General features: G+C 23.0%; 2 protein-coding genes across 4 annotated transcripts; one reads left to right on the top strand and one right to left on the bottom strand.

Annotated features, from left to right (window-relative positions):
• Positions 1-5,456: 5,456 nt before the first annotated feature.
• LOC129612791 (TBC1 domain family member 9) lies at positions 5,457-11,143 on the bottom strand. The gene is made up of 16 exons (XM_055526564.1): positions 10,981-11,143; positions 10,718-10,878; positions 9,850-10,114; positions 9,680-9,784; positions 9,267-9,601; positions 9,079-9,206; positions 8,855-9,003; positions 8,668-8,785; positions 8,414-8,602; positions 8,076-8,360; positions 7,825-8,019; positions 7,605-7,754; positions 7,116-7,547; positions 6,300-7,056; positions 6,131-6,225; positions 5,457-6,066 (listed from the first exon to the last, which is right to left on the bottom strand). The coding sequence occupies exons 1-16, from the start codon at positions 11,022-11,024 to the stop codon at positions 5,770-5,772; spliced, it is 3,705 nt and encodes a 1,234-aa protein (XP_055382539.1). The 5' UTR covers positions 11,025-11,143; the 3' UTR covers positions 5,457-5,769.
• A 732-nt stretch (positions 11,144-11,875) lies between these two features.
• Positions 11,876-21,371, top strand: LOC129612907 (probable phosphorylase b kinase regulatory subunit beta). Of its 3 annotated transcripts, none has more exons than XM_055526741.1 (19): positions 11,876-12,064; positions 12,125-12,255; positions 12,334-12,401; positions 12,486-12,540; positions 12,604-12,783; positions 12,842-12,957; positions 13,012-13,141; positions 13,212-13,363; positions 13,470-13,642; positions 13,709-14,084; positions 16,725-16,739; positions 19,002-19,106; positions 19,179-19,608; positions 19,675-19,817; positions 19,885-20,352; positions 20,421-20,569; positions 20,624-20,896; positions 20,952-21,027; positions 21,114-21,371. In XM_055526741.1, exons 1-19 carry the CDS (start codon positions 12,045-12,047, stop codon positions 21,282-21,284), a joined length of 3,231 nt encoding a protein of 1,076 aa, XP_055382716.1. In that variant the 5' UTR covers positions 11,876-12,044; the 3' UTR covers positions 21,285-21,371. The 3 variants fall into 3 exon arrangements, with proteins under 3 accessions (XP_055382716.1, XP_055382717.1, XP_055382718.1); XM_055526742.1 differs by lacking the exon at positions 16,725-16,739 and adding an exon at positions 15,239-15,253; XM_055526743.1 differs by lacking the exon at positions 16,725-16,739.

Here is a 21,371-nt window from a genome sequence, read left to right as displayed (position 1 = left end):
TGACCCGCAAAATTAATTTTTAATTTTTCAAAACTTTCAAGTATAGTAACTAAAAGGTTAAAAATATTTTACATAATTTAAGATTTTTCAAAATTAATATTTAAAATTTTTTTAAAATTTTTAGGTGCGCACATACATAAAATATGTATTTAAAAAAGATGATTCGAGAATCATTCAAGCAAAAAATACTCAAAATATTTTGATTCATTTTTTTGAAATATGGAAATCAAATATTGCATATATTTAGGATCTAATTTTTAGATTAGAACTCGAAAAGGTCTTTTTTTATTATTTTAAGATTTCTTTTTTGTAAATGCAATTAAAAATCTATTTTTAATATTATTAATAGATTCACTCCTCACTTGTTATCAAAGTGCATGATCCTAAAACTTTTTCCAAATAATTATGCTCAGTAATATAAATAATTAATCGAATACATTGGAATTATATATTTTAAAATTAATTGTGTTTTTTGTTAACAAAATTTTCTGTAATAACATAATTTTTAATATATTTAAGCAAGAATTTCTTAAACAAACTAAATTTAATTTGCATATTATGCACATACATATTTACAATACCAGCTAGAAAAAAATTTAAATTACTATTTTTATTTTGTAGAGCAAAATTGAACTAAACAGGCTTTCAAGTTCATTTGCATTTGCAAAAAAGTTGTCAAAGAAAGGTTAATTATACGGTTAGGAACAGCAAATTTTTATTTCACATTAATATTAAAAAAGCATAACGTTCACAATTATTCAATAATTCAGAATTATTGAAGAAAGTGACAAAACAGACTTTGATTTCATCTAAATAATGAAAATCTACAGGGTCAATTCTATTTAATGCTCATTATAAATTATAGTTGCTAAATTGGCATTTATAGCTGTTAGTTATTCATCTGAATTAAATTTTTCCTTTAAAATTATGAAATTTAATAAAAATTATTTTTATTAATTTAGGATTTTATTTTCAATCAATTAACAATAATCAACATTTCGTTCAATATATTTTAAACGTCATCTAAACTTCTGATTACTGTTGATTCAATTCACTACTGTTGAATGCAGAGCCTTACTTCTTACCAAATCCTTTCTGTGATCGTGGATGAACTTTTGCTGATGTTAGAGTTAAAGTTAAAATTAATAACGATAAAGTTAACAACTAAAATATTATAGAGAAAAAATAAAATTAATTTCAATTCAATTATGATAATTTATTTTTATTATATGCGTACTTACGAATGTCAAACGCATTTTGCTACGATTTTGTCTCAAAGGAAATTGTTGTTTTTCTTAAAAATGATTTCAATAAACTAATGAGAAATTAAAAAAATTTCACTATTTATAAAATCATAGAAATTGAGTATATAGAATATAGTGAAATCCAAACTCATTTTGCAAAAACAATTGGTTGTGATTAAAAAAATTTTAATTTTTATAAAATAAACAATTTATTTTTTTTTTTAAATTAAATATGAAAAATATTTTCATTTAAGAAATTTATATGTACATATAATATACAGAAAAATGAATATATATAGTTATGTGTGAATTTTGTTCTACAATCTAAAATTCACGCCAGATTTGAATTTTTCCAACCAAAAAAGAACAACGCATTTTTATTGTTGAGCAATATTTTGTAAATAATGAAAGATTTTCGAACAAAATCATCTTCAGCAATGGGGCTCATTTTCATCTTGATGGCTTTGTTAATCGACAAAATTTTCGCATTTGGGTTTCAGAAAATCCATAAGTGATTGTTGAGAAACAAATGCATCTAAAACGTGTTACTGTTTTGTGCGAACTTTCGGTTGGAGGCATTCCTCGGACCATTCTTCGGAAATATAGTTGGTCAAACAACAACGGTTAATGGTGCTCGCTAATGGTGCTCGTGCCAAAATTGCAAGATATGGATTTGGATGGCATGTGAAATCAACAAGACGGTGCCATACAGCCCGAGAAATAATTCAAATACTGCGTATTTCTCATTTCCTGGTCGTGTAATTTCCCGTTTTGGTGATCAGAATTGGCTGCTCAGATCATGCGATTTAACGCCGTTGGATTTTTTCTTTGGGGTTTTTTGAAGTCTAAGGTTTATGTCAACAAGCACACGACCTCCCACGCCTTGAAGGAGCAAATTAAGTGCTTTATCAACGAAATTTAGTCACATTTATGCAAAAGAGTTCGCAAAAAGTAGAATTATGTTCCTTTTGAATTTTTTTAATATGTTTAAATAAAATGAAGGCTATTGCATTTTATTCCATTAATTAACGAATTTATGGTTTGTAACAAAAAATACATCCATATTCGAATCGTTATACAATCTGTATAATATCAAGTATTAGTCTAAATTATATTTGTAGGTCCTACACAATCAGTAAAATATTTTTCTTAAAAGAAAAAAAAATTGATTTTTACAATTCTTAATTGCGCATTATATCGAAAACGATGTTAGCCCAACTGGATTTATTTTATTTCTATATTTATACAAAATAAATATGAAAAATAAAATAAAATTTTTTAAAAATAAATATTTGAATATTGATGTATTTTAATGCACACAGATTCAAAATATTTATTATGATTCTTTTTTTCTATTTTATATATTTTATATAATTAAATCTGATATTATAAGCTGCTAGGTGTTTCCATATAGCAATAAATTTTTATAAAAAATCTGTACAAATAAAATATTTTCAAAAATATTTTATTTTCTTTTTTGAAATATTTTCAAATAAATGAATGTAAAATTATTGACGACGGATTCTTGAAAAGAACCCAAATTGAAAGTCATGAGAAATTTTGGATTTAATATAAGAAGATGAAAATTAATTGTGAAAAGTTCACTGCACGTTTAATGTATATTGTTTTTAATAAGTTAAAGATTTTTGTTTTCCAAATTGGAATTAAGGCACCCCACCCTCTTTCATTTAATTCCATTCTTTAATTTTTTTAATTTTCTTCCTTAAAAATGATAAATTTTATAATGTAATGGAAATTTAGGCGCAAATTTTTAAAAATTAATTCGACTATCGATTCTTACTACTATTTGAAATAAAATTCTCGAAAAAATTTTCACTCAAAATATTATACAAATTTTACAAGCTACTTTACTACTAGAGAAAATTCAGTCAAATTTTGCATATATTCAGGATTAATTTAATAAGTTACATATCGCTTATTTGAATCAATATTGACATAACTCAAAAAAATACAATTTTTGAGTATTTTATATCGAAGTATTTCTCAGAAATAAGAATTTCTCTAGTTTTAAAAAATTGTTGCTTATAATAAATTATAAAAAAAATGCTATAATGAGAAAAACATAATTAACTTCAAAAACTTTAAAATTCTATTTTTTTTTTAAAGTGTATTAATTTTGAGTTATGTTGCAGCAAACAAGCAAATATGCATATGCTACATGTATGCATATTTAAAAGTGAAACAATTTACAAAAATTCTAAAATAGTTACAAATCAAATCTAATACAAAGGAATAAAATTAGAATTAAAATATTCAAAATTCGTTTTCGATTTTTACGAGGATCATAATTGAGATTGAAGAAAATTTCGGATTATTTTCAGCTGTTCAGCTTCTGTATAATCTAGAACTTTCAAGGGCAATAAGATACACAAATTCAAAAATATCTTAAAAATCTAAGACTAAAAGCTGGAAAATGTTTTCTTCCTTAACATATTTTTGGTATGATGGACTTATAAGTACAGAAAAATTAAGTATTTTTCCAGATTTTTGTTCATTTCAATCTAAAATTTGATATTTAATTTGTTCATAGTTCAGTCTCTATAACGTTGTTAAAACTTTAATTTAAATTTTATATGAAAATTGGAATTTAGATTGGCGATGTCTCAAAAAAATTTTACTTTTATGAATTTTTTGTTTATTATTTTTCAGAAATTTTTTACAAACATTAGTTTAGTAACATTTTTATTTTATTAAAAATATTTTATAATTTTAGTTTTTAAAATTAACCAGCTAATGCAGCAAGATATTTAGCTCTACGATTTTTCTTTTCTTGTTCAGTTAAAGGTTCTTTAGAAGGTCGTTTAGCTGTTACATCTTGAGTTAAAATCATTATTAATGCAATTGATATTAGAATTGTTAACCACTAAAAATAAATTATTAAAAAATCTTTTATTATAATTCAATATTACTAACAATTTTTAAACGCATTTTAAATTATTTTTCCTTTTTGGGAAGAAATCCAATAGTTATCTTAAATGTTTTTGATTAAAATGAAAATATGCGAAGAACTAAAATATTTATATTTAAAAATAATTTCAGATAATATTTTATATAAATAAATATACAACAATAAAATGAATAACAATAAAAACTTTTATTAAATAAATAATAACATTTAGTGAATAACAATGATTCCAGATATTTTCATGAATAAACAAAAAAAAACAAATTTTAGGTATGAAAAAAAAAATATTATTAAATAATAATTTTAGATCTAAGTGTTAATATTGTTGATATCGTCAAAACTAAATGTGGTTCTTAAGAGAAATGCTAGAAAGAATGTGAATGGGGTGCTAATTAAAATTATTACTAAATTGAAGATCTTTCTTTTGCAGAAATATGTTAGAAATTGAAACATGTTTTTTACCCTCAATGAATTTTCTTTGAAAACATGAAATTAACTTATTAAACACTTAAATATCATAATTGTGTTTAATGAAGCATTCAAACCTTAATTTAATTTTCATTTGATTGTGGTCTAGATTGTGGATTTTTTTAATTAAAAACCAATTTCTGGTTAAAGTTTTCGAAAAAAAAGATTTTCCGAACATATTTTTTTTTACAAAATATTTTGATTATGAACTGAATATAATATCAAAATTTAATTAGCTTAATTTCTTCAATCGCGAACTAAATGAACAAAATAAATAGTATGTATTGATAAGAGAAAATTTAAAGACAAAGTTACAACAATCCGAATCTCCTATCAAATTAAGGCAAATATCCATAAGACTTTAATCCTTAAACTAGTGAATAAAATATTCTTTTCTTTTGAAACTAAATTTCATAATTAGAGAACAAAATATATAAGGTAAGCATGTTTTTCATATGTATTTTAATTCTATAATTATTAAAAAAAGAAAAAAAACCAAAAAAAAAATTAAATTTTTGCATTTGTATTTATTCATTTTTTTCTTTTTGTTTCTTTTATTTTATATGAACTATGTATATTACATTCAAGCATAAAAGGCCATGCATATTTTGAGATATTTTTATAATAAATTTCTTAAATATTATCCGATAAAATATAAAACATATAATAATTCTTTTCATTTTCTTATTGTATTTTCATATTTCAATATTTTTGTTATTAGTAAAATTGTGTATAAAAAAGAATTCATAATAATATTATAAAGAATTTAACAATATGTAAATAATAATAATAAAAAAAAAAAAATTTTTTTTTTCTGTAAATTAAAATCATTTGATGCTTTTGTTTCAAAATATTCAAATCACATTCTCTATACACTACAAACTTTATATTTTATATTAATATTTCAAAAAAAAAAATAAAAATAAAATAGAAAAAACGTGTAAATTATAATATATTTATCTATATTTTATAACTTTGACAGTTTTAAAAAAAGAGTTTAAAACATTTTTTTTCTTCATTTTCACTTAATTTGGATAAAATTTTTCTTTTTTTTTGCTTTTTATAATTTTTATTCAACATTCAATTAATCTGCACTATCCATAATATTTATTGATACTTATTAATAATATATTAGTAATTAGGAAGGATACATTTTCTACGATTTTTTTGTAATTTTTCAATTCGTTCTTTAATTGATACTGAATTAGAAAAAAATTTTTCAATAGAATTAACAGCTAAAACTGTACCCAAAAATTGTCTCATACTAATTTCCCATTTATCATCATTAGTTGATGGAGGAGATGGTGTTGTATTCAATGATATTTTATCTTGTTCAATATTTGAAAATGATGAAGCAGCACTGGTACAAGGTATTCCACTAATAGATTCATTAAAAATTGCTCTTGAAGTATTGCCATTAGCATCAGTCTAAAAATAAATATGGTAATAAAAATAAAAAGGAAAAATCATATTTATAAAAAAAAAAAATTACCTCTATATTACCAATAGCTAATTGTGTAAAACTACCCAAACTATTACCACGACTTGTTCGATTTTGATTTTCTCCCATTTCAATTAAATTATTATCTAGTAAAATATTATAGTAATTATTATTATTGTATCACAAATTAATTAATAACTAAAGTACAAAAGATACTTACAAGCTATTACCATTTGTTCATCATTAACACCCATAATTTCAATTAAACTATTCCAAAGTGTTTCAAAATGTAATCTTTTAATATTTGGAATTGCTTTATATTGTTGTCCATTCATAGAATCTGATTGATCTAAAAAACATCTTAAACTACTTAAACTTTTTGTATCAGATGATTCTGTAGTTTCTAATTTCATTATATTTGAATCACTTATTTGAGAAAAATTTGATAAAGAACCACCATTTGAATGTTTATCCATATTTCGGGTTCCTAAATCACTTATATCTGAAAATGTTTCAATTGATTCGTATGGTTCATGACCAGAATTTATTTCTGGTAAATCTACATAAAATGTAGATGTTCTAGTATTTGTTTGTGGAAAAGTTGTATTTAATGTATCTGATTTTGATTGTGTAGCAATTGCACAATTATTTATTGAATTTTTATTAATATTCAAATTTTCCAATTCTTTTAAACTAAAATCAATAAAATTTGTATCAGCAGGAGATGGTAAGGCTTCAATAGATTCAGATGGATCATCATCACCGAAAAAATCTTCAGCTTCTATACCAACTTCTGTACCATCTTTACTTTTTTCTTGTTTTTTAGTTTGTTCAATTTCCGATTTTGTTAGCAAAGGTGGTAAATGAAGTATATAAAGTAATTTTAACTTATCAAAGTTTTTATTCGAGCAAACAATTCCAATTGATTTAATAACTTGATTAAAATCAATAGTACCTGTATTCCTCTTATCAGTTAACTAAAATTTTAAAATAATTTTAAAATTCATTAAAATAATAAATTAAAACTCTTACATACCCTAAAAAGTTTTTCAGCCAAATCAATTGTGACACACTTATTCCAATCTGTGATTTCATAGAATAATACTTTGTAAATATCAAAATCTGTTCTATAAGCATCTAACTTATTGTAAGGATCCCGTGTTTCAGTTGAAGTTTCATTATTTGGCAAAAGTATTGGATCTTCAATTGATATAATCCCCGATTTGTTAATATGTTTTCGACGTATAGTTTTTTCTTCACGAATAAGCATTAAAAATAAACGAAGCTCTTCTGATGTAAAAAATGTATTATCTTTAAAGTTTTTTATAATACTATTTTCGTTATCTATTTCAAATTGATGAATTGTTAAGCGACGATGTTTATTACGCAATTCTTCAATTCTTTGTAGTGAAATGAATTCGCCAAATTTAGTATACGCTTCATGTATTAAAGTATAAATTGATTGACTCTAAAAATCAAATTTAAAAAGTATTGTATTAGATATTGAAAAGAAAAAATAAAATACTTTTGGTTTCGGATCTGGCCTGTTCAAAGTCAGTTGATAATCAGGATTATGTATTCCTCCAAGGTAGTCACCCAATAATTGCATTGCCTCTCCATCATCTTTGCATTGTAATAATTTCTCATGATTCCATTCTAATATTTGAAGAGCAATCTGATAAAAAAATTTGTAAAGTCGAAAATTCTTTAATTTTTAAAATTCCTAAATTATTTTGCCAATTTACCAGAAAAATAACTTTTGCCCCGTCAAAAAAGAAGCAGTCAATTATATGTAATGCACTTTCGAATGGTATAACACTCAAAAAAATAGTTAAAAACCATGATAAAGAAATCATTTTAATGATACCTAGCTTGTCGAGATGCTTATGTAATTCAGGAATATATGTTGAAATAAGTTCATTTAAGACTCCCTGATCAATCTAAAAATAGAATTTGTTTTGAAAATATTAAAATGTTACGTTTGTCAAAGACATACTTGCGCTCCAACCACTTTATCATTATAGTAATCTGGCAATAAATTTTCACATAAGCTAGCCAACATCCAAAAAGCATTTTCTTCATCGCAATAAATTAGGAAAGCTGAGGTTACAATATTCATTGCTTGGCAATATCCAACTTGCGGATTTCTCAATGCATAAGCTTGTAATACTCTTCTCAAGGCATTTATTCCTTCTTTATTCTGGAAAGCTGGATGTTCTGGCAGTGATCTATGAAGATCTCTTTCAATTTCATCATGAATTGAAGATTGTTTAGTGGCCGACTTAAAATAAAAATCTTTTGAAAAAAAAAACAGAGATTAAACGAAATTTCTACTTTTTCCACTAAATCCTCATATAAGCCAGGGTTCATCTCTTTTTCATGTATTGCCCCGGAATATATTAACCAAACCTCTTGTCTTAAATCTTCAGGTATTCCTTGAACAATTAGGTTAATAATTTCAGTTGTTCGAAACATTGAAACTCCTCGACCAAAATCACGAAAATGTGCTTCCCATTTATTCACCTAAAATTATAAATTTTTTTTACTGAATCTCTACCTATGAGTAAAATAAATTTATATATTTATACCAATAACTTTTGTTTTAAAATCATATCATCGCTTAGACCATCAGTTTTAAAAGAATTCTTTAAAGCTACTTGTTTACTCCAAGAAATGTCATATTTTGCTCTTTCTTTATTCACTGGGCTAAAAAAACAAAAAATTTTCAGTACAAAATTTAAATTAATTTTAAGCTATTAAAAATTTTAAGCTTACATTTGAATTTTTGATAATAACTCTGAGATTTTTTGTATTAAGAAGTCACGATCATTAATATTTGAAAATTGAAAAGGACCATTTTCAGAAGTGGAAATTACAATTTGATTTTCAAATCTACTTGGCCCATCATCTTTTTTTTCTGCACTCTAAAATTTTTTGATTAACTAGTATTTAAAATATTATGACGGAAAATAATTTTTACGAAAGGTCAAATGTTTTACCTTAATAATTTTAAATGGAATAACCAAACTAACTAAACCTTTCACATCACTTCGAAAGCATAAAAAATTCGGTGATAAAAATATGAAACCAGGAGCATACCTTTTATTAAACGACATCCAAAGATTTGCTACAAATATAAAATTAATTTAATTTCAGTGTTTTTATATTTGATAATTTCAAATCTAACCTTTTATTTTACCATCTAAAATTTCATATATAGGAAGTCGAAAAAATATTTTGTATTCTTCAGAGTTTTGTCTTGCAGTTAAATCTCGTAATAAAATAGATTTTTTTGATTTTTTATTGCTTGCATTTTTTTTAAATGACGATATGTCATGATCAAGGACGGGACTATCAGGATCCTGTATTAATTGTTGCAAGGCCATTTTATTTAATTGCTCAACTAGTTTATATGCTTCATCAAATTTCAAAAATATAACGAAATTATAATCCATTTTATTTGCTGTTTTTAAATACAAATTTGCATTACCATACCGTTGGATATCAATTATTTCAGAAAATCTATAATCATTTTATAGTAAATTTAGTCATTGAATAGGAATTATTTATAACTTATAGTATATTATTTTTTATATTCACCTTATATTTAATTTTGTTTCCTTTCCCCACATATAAGAGTAAAAACATATATGATTTAAGGACAAATACAAATGACCTTGACGGGGTATTTTGTTTTTTACATAACTATAATATGAAAAATGCTTTAAAAATATATAATTTTGAATATTAAAATAAATTTAGATACCTACCTGCAATTGTAATAATTTACAAGTTGTTCTTCTTCTGGTAAATTAAAATCTTGTCGAAATTTTGTTGCTAACATTTTAAAATTAACTGAATCTCCGGTATCTTCAATCCCTTGATGATCGTGTGCGTATAATGATTGTATTTTACAAACAGTAAAATTAGTAATTTCCTCTTCATTTTCCATTTCATTAAGAACATTAAAAAGATATTTCTGTAACCATTCCCAATCTTTAAGAATTTCATCTTGTGTCAAACCAACTGCAATTTCTACAATTAGAAAAACTTGTATTATTTAAAAGACAAAAGTTTTATTAAAATATACAAAGTAAAACGTTTTTTTATTCATATTCGTATTTTTATATTGATTAATACATTAATGTTTTTACGGTCATCGATTTTGCTTTTTTACCAACCATAAGGTCAACTAAAAAACTTTTTATTATAAGATTGATTTATTGAAAGTTCAAAACGCAATTCTTAACAAGCCTGTTTTCAAATAATACAGATAAGAACATTTTTTTTTAAAGCAATCTTTTTAAAAACTAAACATATTGTATACTAGCTACGCTTATATATTTATGAATATTATTTTTATTAAAAAAAAAAAAAACAAAATAAAAAAAAAATAAATGAATCAGAGCAAATAAAAGCAATTCCCAAATGATTTTACTTAATTAAAAAAAAAATGATAAATGATAAAGAGAAGGAGATATATGTGTGTGTACCCAGTTTTATATTAATGTTTTAATAATTAACGAACAATGGTTAGATAAAATATAATATACATATTTATGACTGTGTATAAATGCATAAATTTTATATCTAAATCTGAATATATGTATGTATGCACAAATTTCAAGTCGCACTTACCATAATATACCTCAGAAGATGGTGTTTGATGAATAATTCTATAAGGTGGTGGTTTTTCAAATACACTATCGAATGTTCCTACAAATAAAGAAGACCAGGAATTTTGTCCATGGCCTAAACGTTTTTGTAATAAAAAATATTTTGATGTTTTTTCATTAACCCTGTACAAAAAAAAAAAAATTAATAAAAATATAAACAAAGACAATTTTTTTTTATTATCTGTGACGTAATGGAAACAAAAATGTTTTTTAAAAAATATTTACCATAATGCTGGAGGAAGTAAATGATCTTTTGGATGTATCCACATTTTAAGAGTTATATACCAAAAGTATTTCAATTTTACATTTATGCAGTATATTATTTTCTTAAAAAATTTAATTTACTTCATACTGTTTTGGAAATTATGTAGGTAGGTGGTTAGTTCAGAAAAAACTTTAATAAAGTGCCAAAATCATATGACAACTAAAATAAAATTCTTATTTTATTATATTAAGTGTTACCAGATGATTTAGTTAAAAAAATTATTTTCCGGTTAATTTCGTTATCGCATACTTATCAATCAATATTTAATTCACAATTATTTATTGTGAAAGTTTTAATTCATTTTAAACATGGTATGGTTCCAAATAATTATTTAGGTATTAAATGAATAATTTCAAATTTTTTTGGTACGGATTAGTATATTTATATTAGTATATTTATATTATCAGAGATTAGTATATTTATATTATGTAGAGCCATAAGTTGCATTGCTGACTATTAGGTAAATACCAACAATATAAAAATCGATTATATTCAGTTGTTACATAATAATTTATTTAATGCAATAGATAAATCCAATAAGGAATTTAGAATGCACTTTGAATTCTTAGAAATTTAGAAATATTTCATTTACCTCCTTAAAAATCTAACAATAACACATGATTGTGAATTTGTTGTTATTAAAAATATTGTTATTGTGAATACTAGACAAAAGTCCTGTAAAATAAAAAAATTGTAAAAATGTTTGTTATGAAAATTGTAAATATCAAATGACATTTAACCAAAACAAAGAATTAAAAATGAGTAAAAAATATTGTTTACATTGATAAATGTCAAGTTTGTTTTCATTTTCATTTGACATATTTCACTCAAATTTTAACAGATGGGATTGAGAGTTGAAAATTTGAGATAGAAAATAGAAAGAATTGAACTTTTGAAGGTTAAAAATATTATAAAAAAATTTTGCCATATATTTTCATACCAAAATAATTAAAAATATTAGAAACCTTAGATCGAAAAATACATTCGATCGATCTTATTATTAAGATATTAAAAGATAAACATTATGCTTGAAAAAAAAGATATGTAAGTTTCGCATGTAAAAATAATTTTTTTACCTACTACTTATGGCAAAAATTTTTTCAGAAAAGCTCTACCACCAAAACCCTTACTCGAATCAAGAAAAAGCAGTGTAGATGATATTAATTTAGATCAGTTTTTAAAAACAACTAATTATGAGGACACAGTAAAGCAATTGGATATATATTATGGAATCGGTAACTAACAAATTTTACTATTCATTATGTAAGAGAATATATACGCATCAACATTTAAAATTTGTTATTTTGTTATAGTTAAAAGGCAACTCTTACGTTATCAAAGTCCAATCACAGGAATGTTTCCTGTAATGTCAACAAATACGGTAAATTAAAAAATTTTAATAAAAGTTATAAAAAAATTTCAATTTGTAAAAAAAAAAATTTTGTGAATATTTTTGTTATTTAAGGATGTTGCTAGTGTAAGGGACAGTATATATTGTTGTGCTGCGGTGTGGAGTTTATGTAAGAAGTTTACAAGTTTATGTTATAGGTTTCAAATTATTTATAAAAATTATTTTACTGTAGATCAAGCATATAGAAGAATTGATGATGATCGTGGTAAATCTTATGAGTTAGGCCAATCAGCAGTCAAATGTATGAGAGGTATATTAGAATGCTGGATCAAACAGGCTGGAAGAGTTGAATTATTCAAAAAAAGGCAGAGTAATCAACATGCTCTTCATAGTAAATTTCATTTACATACAGGTAAATCATTTGGTTTTGAAAATTTTTGATCTTAAACAAAAATAATTAACTATTTTAGGTGAAGAAATTTATTCTGATGAGTTGTATAATCATTTACAAATAGATGTTGTGTCTCTCTATATAATATTTTTGGTTCAAATGATAACTTCTGGACTTCAAATAATTTATACACAAGTATAATGTCAAAAATGTCATAAAAATATTTAAAAATCAATTTTATTTTGGTAGGATGAAGTTGCTTTTGTTCAAAATTTGGTTTACTATGTCGAACGTGCTTATCGTACTCCGGATTTTGGAATGTGGGAACGTGGCTCTAAATATAATAATGGTACACCTGAAATTCATGCTTCTTCAATTGGTAATTATTATAAATAAATTAATAAAATGAAGAATAAAAGTCGAAATATATTTCACGTTACGGTATTTAGGCATGGCAAAGTCAGCTTTAGAAGCCATAAATGGATGTAATTTATTTGGTGAAAAAGGGGCATCTTGGAGTGTTGTTTATGTTGATATTGATGCACATAATAGAAATAGAAGTATTTTTGAAACAATGCTTCCTCGGGAATCAAGCTCAAAAGTATGTTAATTGCTCGTATCTTAAATTTATGAATTCAAACAAAAAATTTTAACAAAATACATTACTTTAATAAAATTTAATTTAATAAATTTAAATAATATATTAGGGTGTAGATGCCTCTTTGTTGATAACATTATCCTTCCCAGCTTTTGCCAGCCATGAAGAAAGGCTTGTTGATCAAACAAAATCTAATATAGTGAAACGATTAAGAGGAAAGCATGGTTTTAAAAGATTTAGCCGCGATGGATATTTAAGTCAATTAGAGGATAAAACAAGACGGTATTGAAAATAATAGATATATTTTTTTAATAATGTTGATTATAAACGATATCTTTTATATGATAGTTATTATAATAAAGGTGAAATTAAAGATTTTGAAGGTAACGAAGTTGAATGGCCAATCTTTTATGTGTTTATGATAATTGATGGAGTATTTAAGAATAATATTGAACAAATTGAAGAGTATCAATCATTATTAAGACGCTGCATGTATTTTGATCAAAATAACGATCCAGTTGTAACAACATTTTATTCACCTGATGGTAAAGGTTCTTATGAAAAAGCTTCAGCAAAAGCATTATTTTTATGGGGCCAAGCAATGTTTATAATTGCTCAATTACTTACTGCCAGTTTATTACATATTAATGAATTAGATCCAATAAGACGTTATTTACCAAGTTATAATCGCCCGCGCAAAGCAGGAAGGTATTCTGCTTTTCAAGTAAGTTATAGAATGTTTCTTTTTTTTTTTGTTTTTTAATAAATTATTCAAATAAAAATTATTTTCTTTGTTAAAATGTTTTGATAAACGTGAAAAGCAATAGATTTTACATTATGATTTAATGATATTTATTTGGTCTACCAATATTACTTTTAAAACGTTTATCTAGCATTTTAATGAAATTTTTAATTTTACTATACATACACATATGTATTTAAATTTGCGAAAAGGGGATAATAAATTTAAACACAATTTACTTTTGCAAAATGAAATAAAACAAAAAAATTTATGTTTTTATCCAGAGTATCAATTGAAAGAATAAATTTAATTAAATAAAATTTTAGAATATGGTTTTATTGTAATAATTCAGATAACCTACTAAGAACATCGACAGAACAAAATTTCGATAAAATTCAAAAATGCAAAATTTTCTAATATTGCAAAATTATTTTGCATAATATGTTTTATGTGAAAAATATTAGATTATTTTGTTGTGGGCATTAAAAGCATAATTAAAAATTCCACAATCTCATTAATTTCAAAATTAAAAATCATCAAAAAAAAAAAACAAACTTTGTATTGTTTTATTTTTTCTAACATAAAACATATTTTTCATTTATCTGTTTTCTTTTTTAATAATATTTAAAAGCAGAAATTTCATTATCTGTGCTAAATTGGTTGATATGGTTTAATTATAATTGTTGTACAATGTACGCACATTATTATGTATATGAAATAAAGATACGTATTTGGGTGATTGAAAATTTGGATTTTTTTTCAATTGAAATTTGGTAAAAAAATGAGGCTTTAAAAAATTTAATGTTATATGTAAAAAATCTTGTATGTATTTATATTACGAAGTAAGCAGGATCAAATGAAGTGTCAGTTTTCAAGAAATTCACTCTTATGAGAATTATTTATTTTTTGTTTAAATGGTATTTAATCTTGATCCTTCTTCCTTTTAATAATATAATTGTATATTTTATAAAATATAAATGTATTTAATTATATGTATGTATATATAAATTGTATTTTATAAATGTATATATTTTTTTTAAATATTTAAAATTCAAAATTTATATAATGAAATTAAATCCAAAAACAAAAACAAAAATGTAATTAATATTATAAAATACATTCTTATTCTTACCCAGGGTAAACCAGATGATGTAAGTTCTGATAAACTTATGATCATATATATATATATATATATATAAATAATTTGTGTATATAAATAATTTTTAATAAATAAGTTTTAATAAGCTAAAAATAAGAAAAGCAATGCAATAAATTTAAATAGTAATAAAAATTTTATAATTAATATTTTTAATTTTTTTTTTTTTTAGCAATTATATTTGTATGTTCATTTTAATTGTTTAACAATATTTTTTCTTTTAATACAAAAGCACTTTGAAAGATAATATGAAAAAATTTTTTAATAAAATAATTGAATGTTTTTCAAACTAATAATATTGTTTTTATATAATTTTTTAATGTAAAATGATAATTAAATTTATATTATTACACAATGTTAATAAAAATGTTATTTTTTAAAAATATTGGAATAAACCTTAAATATAGTTTTCAATTTTTAATAAGTTATAAATGTTATTTTTGTAAAAAGAAAATCGATAATTGTTTTTAATTTAAATAAAGCTAATCAAGTTAAAAAATATTTATTAAAAATGTTGATATTTTTCCGAAATAATTATGTAAAATTTTTAATTAATTAAAATAAAACTCCTTTTAATTCGAGAAATCAAATATTTATTTTTGCTAATAAATATTTCGTGCGCTACATATGCATTTCAATCAAAGCTGATTTTGTTCTCCTAGAAGTAATTCTGTAGCGAACCAAATATATATTAATAATTAAAATAATAATTAAATTAATAATAAAAATAAATATTAAATTCCGAATAAAAAGGAGTTTTCTTTTTATATAGTTATTTTAAATATTGAACTGGTTTTTTTGAAAGTGGTATAAGTCCACTTGTTAAAAAGGCTAAGTTAATGGTAATTTTAGTGATTTATAGACAACTTCTCTCCACTATTTACAATCAAAATTTCAACAGAGTTCTACGTAGACATAAAACTAACAAATTATGCTATTATGGCCAAAATATTTAAATTGATTCAAACGCAAGCCCATAAATATCTGAATATGTAAAGAAATGGACTTATACCACTTTCAAAAAAACCAGTTCTATTATACAATTAGAAAAAATTATTTCAGAGGTCAGAATAATTTTGAATTTTTTATCAATTGTTTTATTATAATAAGTATTGCAATAATTAAATTATTAATAAAAATGTTATAAAAATATAATATTAGTTTGAAAAACATGTTAAAAAAAATTTTTTGTTTTTAATTACAAAATTTTTTAATTTAATTTTTTGTCTAATCACTAATTATATTTTCATTTTATGTTTTTTTACTTCACCATTAAAAATATTAATTTAGTAAAAGAATAAAAATTTTTACAAATACTCCATATTCTATAAATCAAAACAAAAAAAAAAAAATGGAAAATAATGAAAATCGAATTAATTTATTTATTTTTCTAAAATTTCTATTTTTGTTTAAAAATTCTAAGGAATTATTTTTAAAATTTTTTATTTTCACTAATTCATCAACAGGCGAAACCAGGCACTGTAAGTCCTATTAAGTTTCCTTTTGCTACACAAAAAATTTCTTTAATTTTCTGTTAATTCATTTTTATTTAAATATTTATTTTTTTTTCTTATATACCCCTTTTACATATTACATGTTTTTTTATTATTTTATTATATTATTTATTTTAATTTTAAAAAAGTGTAGTTATTAAAAAAAATTTTTTTTTGGCATGATTTTAAATATTATTTTTTAAGAAAAATTCACTTTGTAATTCATATTTAATAGTTTTCTCATATTTCATAAAAAAATTTATTGTAATTAATATAATAAATAATATTTAATAGAAATTTTACTAGAAATGCATGCCATACCTAATCTTCTACAATATGTAATGGCACCATTTGTATTCTAAAATCAACAAAACAAAACAATTTTTTTTCAAAAAAAGGAAATTTTTGTTCTTAAAAATATTTTATAAATATTAAAATTTTGTATTTTTTTTTGTTTAACTAATAATTTTGTAATATATGTACGTATTTTTGTATATATACCTATATGTACATATATAAAAATATGAAAATTAACAAGCTTTTTTAAATCTTTTTGCACTCTTATGTCTCTTATATTAGTTAAATGGGTGAGTTTAATTATTAATTATTTTAATTTTTCTGTTTTAATTACATAAATTGTAATAAAATCCTCAAAATTAGAATTTTAATTTTAAGGTAGTAAAAATTTTAATTAAAATATAATATGATATTATAGTAGCGTATTTAAATTAATTTTATGTAAATAAATATGTATTAGAAATAATATTAAAATTATTTTAAAATTTTAATGTTTTTACTCAGTAATAAAGCTATTTTTTTTTTTGTTGAAATTTTAGGAATTCAATATTTATTACATTATGAAGAAATTTGTTTGAAATATTCTTATAAAACTCGGGAATTATACGCTTATATATGGATGTTGTAGCCTATATTTTAATTTTTTCTTGGAATATAAATACTTGCTAGGAATATACCAATTAGTAATGAAAGTTTTATGATGCAAAGATATTAAGATATCCAAAGATTTATCCGGAATGAAATTTATTTGAAAAATTGTTAAAGTATTCAAGAATCTCCGTCTGGAGCCGAACTTTATGAAAAATTGTAAAAATATTCCAAGATGATTGTCTGGAAAGCAATTTATTTGAAAAATAAATATAATATTAAATTACATATATCTATTTAAATATAGCTTAAATATTTCAACTATTAAAAATTTATTATTCTGTTAGTTGTCAATTTCTAATAAATAAATTGTAAATTAAATATTAATTGAATTTTTGGTATTTTAAATTAAATTTTATTGAAACACAAATTTAAAAGATAATTGAGATTACAACAATTTTTAAAAGTAGTCTTTCGGTTAATTATTTTTTATGATCTATGCATATCAATTGTAAAATATTAATGATAATTTTAGGTACATTTTATATATATTTAATTGCATTCTAAAAAATTTAATATTAAATTTATTAAATATGTAAATTAATTAATCTGAATTTGTTATTGATGAATATTACTAACTAATATGATTTTATGTAGTAATTTGAGTATTTGTAATCAATTTTTGGTCTGCCCTTTTTATTTCTGTTTACCATTTGCATATAAAAAATAAATGTTAAAAAATGATCTGTATTACCTTCATTAATAATTAAGATTTACTAACAGTTAACAGTAGAAAACTATGTTGATTTACCAGTAAAAGTTGCACAGAGCACGTGTAAATACCACTGATTATTGTATTTGTGATCAAAGAGTTATAATATAAACTAATTTATGAATTTTTTGAACAATAAATTAATATTTACTTCTAATATTTTAAAAATTAAAATTTTAAGAGAAAAATAATTTTCTTATTACATGTATAATTGAAAATTTTTTAAATGAAAAAAATCAGAATTGTTATTTACTATTGGTATCGGTATTTGAAGGTCCAAACTTAGAATGTCTTGGCAATTCAAACGTTTCGAGTTATAATTAAAAATTATAATTGAAAATTATAACTCGAAACAGTTGAAATTTGACTTGTTGATAAAGTAATAAATGATCATTTTTTAAATGCATTTTTTTACCTTATATAATTTATATGATTTTAGCCTATTACTAATAATATTTACCTGTAATTATATTACCCATGCTTATTAATAAAATTTAATTTTACTCATTTGTAGAATTGATTTTGATTTTCAATAATTATTATAGTAATTTAATATTTAATTTGGTGTTAATAATAAAAAAAAAATTTTAAAGGGAACAGCAACTGATTTAGTTGTTCAAATTGTATTAATTGCTGAATCAATGAGACTTCAGGCAATGATGGCAACATATGGTATTCAAACTCAAACTCCTCATGAGGTAAATTTTATAAATTCACATTTAAAATATATTCAAAGATTTCTAATTATTCCATATTTTGTATGTATTTAGGTTGAACCAGTTCAAATATGGTCATCAACAGAATTAATTAAAGTATACTCTCATTTGGGTGTTAATAAAAAAATTGGTTTAACTGGTCGTCCTGGTCGTCCAGTTGGTTCATTGGGTACCAGTAAAGTTTATAGAATTTGCGGCATGACAGTTTTAGCTTATCCTTTAATATTTGAAGTTTCTGATTTTTATCTTTATCGTGATATGGCATTATTAATTGATGATATTAAAACTGAATTACAATTTGTTGGTAAATATTGGCGTTTATCTGGTCGTCCAACAGTTTGTCTATTAATTCGTGAGGAACATATGAGAGATCCACAATTTAAAGAGATGTTAGATTTATTAGCAATGTTAAAAAAAGGTTATTGCGATGGTATTAAAGTTCGTATTGGACGTTTACAAAATTTAATATCAAGTTCCTGTATAGGTAAAATTCTTTTATTTGAAAACAAGAAAGAAAAAATTAATATTTATAATTTGTTTTTGTTTTTAGAGCATTTGGACTTTATAAATCAGAGTGATATGCCAGAAAATGAAAATGCTTTTGCACAAATTAATCATGAATATATTGGCTATCAAAGTTTAACAGATGTTCCTAAAGCACAAAATTATATGGAGGATAAAGTTAACTTAGATGTAATTATTAAAATTTGTTGGAATCTATACAAATTTAATGTTATCTATTTTATTATTATTAATTTAGAGTTTCAAAACGAAACCGACATATGATATTGTTGAAACATTACGTAAAACAGAATCAATTTATTGTCAATGTCAGTTATGGGGAATGTTATTACATCGTGAAGGAGCTAATTATGAAGTTAATGGTTTGACAGTTGATCAAGCATTACATCAATTATATAATCGATCTGGTACATTAAGATATTGGAGAGCTGTACGTTATTGTAGCTCTTTATTACGACATATTGTCGATTCAATTAGTCCATTTATTACAACAGTATTAGTAAATGGCAAACAAATTACAGTTGGTGTTATCGGACAAAAAGAAACTGTATTTGATAAACCAATGACACCTGCTGAAATTCAAGATGTAATGTATACACATGTTCAACCATATGATGTTATTCAAGCAGTACTTCAACAAGAAGTTGTACTTTATTGTGGTCGTTTGATTGCTACAAGTCCTGATATGTATCGTGGCATATTAAAAGTAATATATTTCATATTAAATGTATGTTTAATACAAAAAGTTATTTTTTGTTTTTAAACTATTTATAGATCCGTGTCGGATGGGTTTTAGAAGCTATGAGAATTTATTTGCAAATTTCCGGGCAAACAAATGTTGATATAGATAATCTATCACCTTTCCAAATTCGAGTTTTATTACAAAAAGTTTTAACAGTTCGTGATTGGGCTGACGATGAAAAGTATGTTTTTAATTGTAAAATTTTAAGCAGATTTTATTATATATTAATTTTTAGATTAACAATATTTCAAAGAAGGCAGCTAGAAGGATGTCTTTGCCGTGTGCCAAAAAATTTTTATAACATGGTTTGGGATATTTTAATTAAAACACCTCAAGGTATCAAAACACAAAAGTATCATTTACCTGCATCACCAACTTTAACAAATATGAGCCGAGGAGAGCTGTCATTTTCATTACTTGTTGAAGAGATTTTAATTTGTATATCGAAACCTGAAAGAAGGCAAATTATAGTTGAATTGTTATGCATCATTGCAACTATTTTGAGCAGGTAATATATTTTATTTTTGATTTAATTCGATTTGAAAATACTTTTTTTTTTATAGAAATCCCGAATTATGCTTTCAACAGCCCTTAGATTTGGATGAAATTTTGCATGAAGCTCATATAATGCACCGTAAAGTGAGTAATGAAGTGCACAATTGATTATTATTTTTTTAATAAATTTGATTTTGATATTTACTATAAATTACTTTATTTTATTTTAGGATAATCACATGGAAGGAAAAGATGATGATATGAGTGCATTGTATACACTACCATATTCTGAAACGATGGGATATTTAGCTCGAGCTGCTGTCAATAAAGTTTTACAAGGTGGTGTATTAACAAATCTTGAAGATGAATATCAAGACGAAGAAGCTTGTAAAATATCTTAAGTTCATGGAATTCAATAAAAATTGTTTCAGTTAAAATTCATCATTATTGTTACATCTTGTTTTTGAAATTAAAACATATTACTCGAA

Source organism: Condylostylus longicornis, unplaced genomic scaffold (assembly GCF_029603195.1).
Source record: "Condylostylus longicornis isolate FDR11 unplaced genomic scaffold, ASM2960319v2 ptg000077l, whole genome shotgun sequence".
Taxonomy (NCBI): Eukaryota; Metazoa; Arthropoda; class Insecta; order Diptera; family Dolichopodidae; genus Condylostylus; species Condylostylus longicornis.
This window is presented reverse-complemented; position numbering and strand designations above follow the sequence as displayed.

What these genes read in the sequence shown, in the direction of transcription:
- LOC129612907 (XM_055526741.1), top strand. Translation starts at nt 12,045, where the DNA reads ATGCTTGAAAAAAAAGATAT. An exon ending in AGGATAAAGTTAACTTAGAT is followed by an intron (nt 19,818 to 19,884) that starts GTAATTATTAAA and finishes TTATTAATTTAG; the next exon opens with AGTTTCAAAACGAAACCGAC. An exon ending in GATTGGGCTGACGATGAAAA is followed by an intron (nt 20,570 to 20,623) that starts GTATGTTTTTAA and finishes ATTAATTTTTAG; the next exon opens with ATTAACAATATTTCAAAGAA.
- LOC129612791 (XM_055526564.1), bottom strand. Translation starts at nt 11,024, where the DNA reads ATGTGGATACATCCAAAAGATCATTTACTTCCTCCAGCATTATG. An exon ending in ATCTTCTGAGGTATATTATG is followed by an intron (nt 10,115 to 10,717) that starts GTAAGTGCGACT and finishes TTCTAATTGTAG; the next exon opens with AAATTGCAGTTGGTTTGACA. An exon ending in TTCCATTTAAAATTATTAAG is followed by an intron (nt 9,004 to 9,078) that starts GTAAAACATTTG and finishes AAAAAATTTTAG; the next exon opens with AGTGCAGAAAAAAAAGATGA.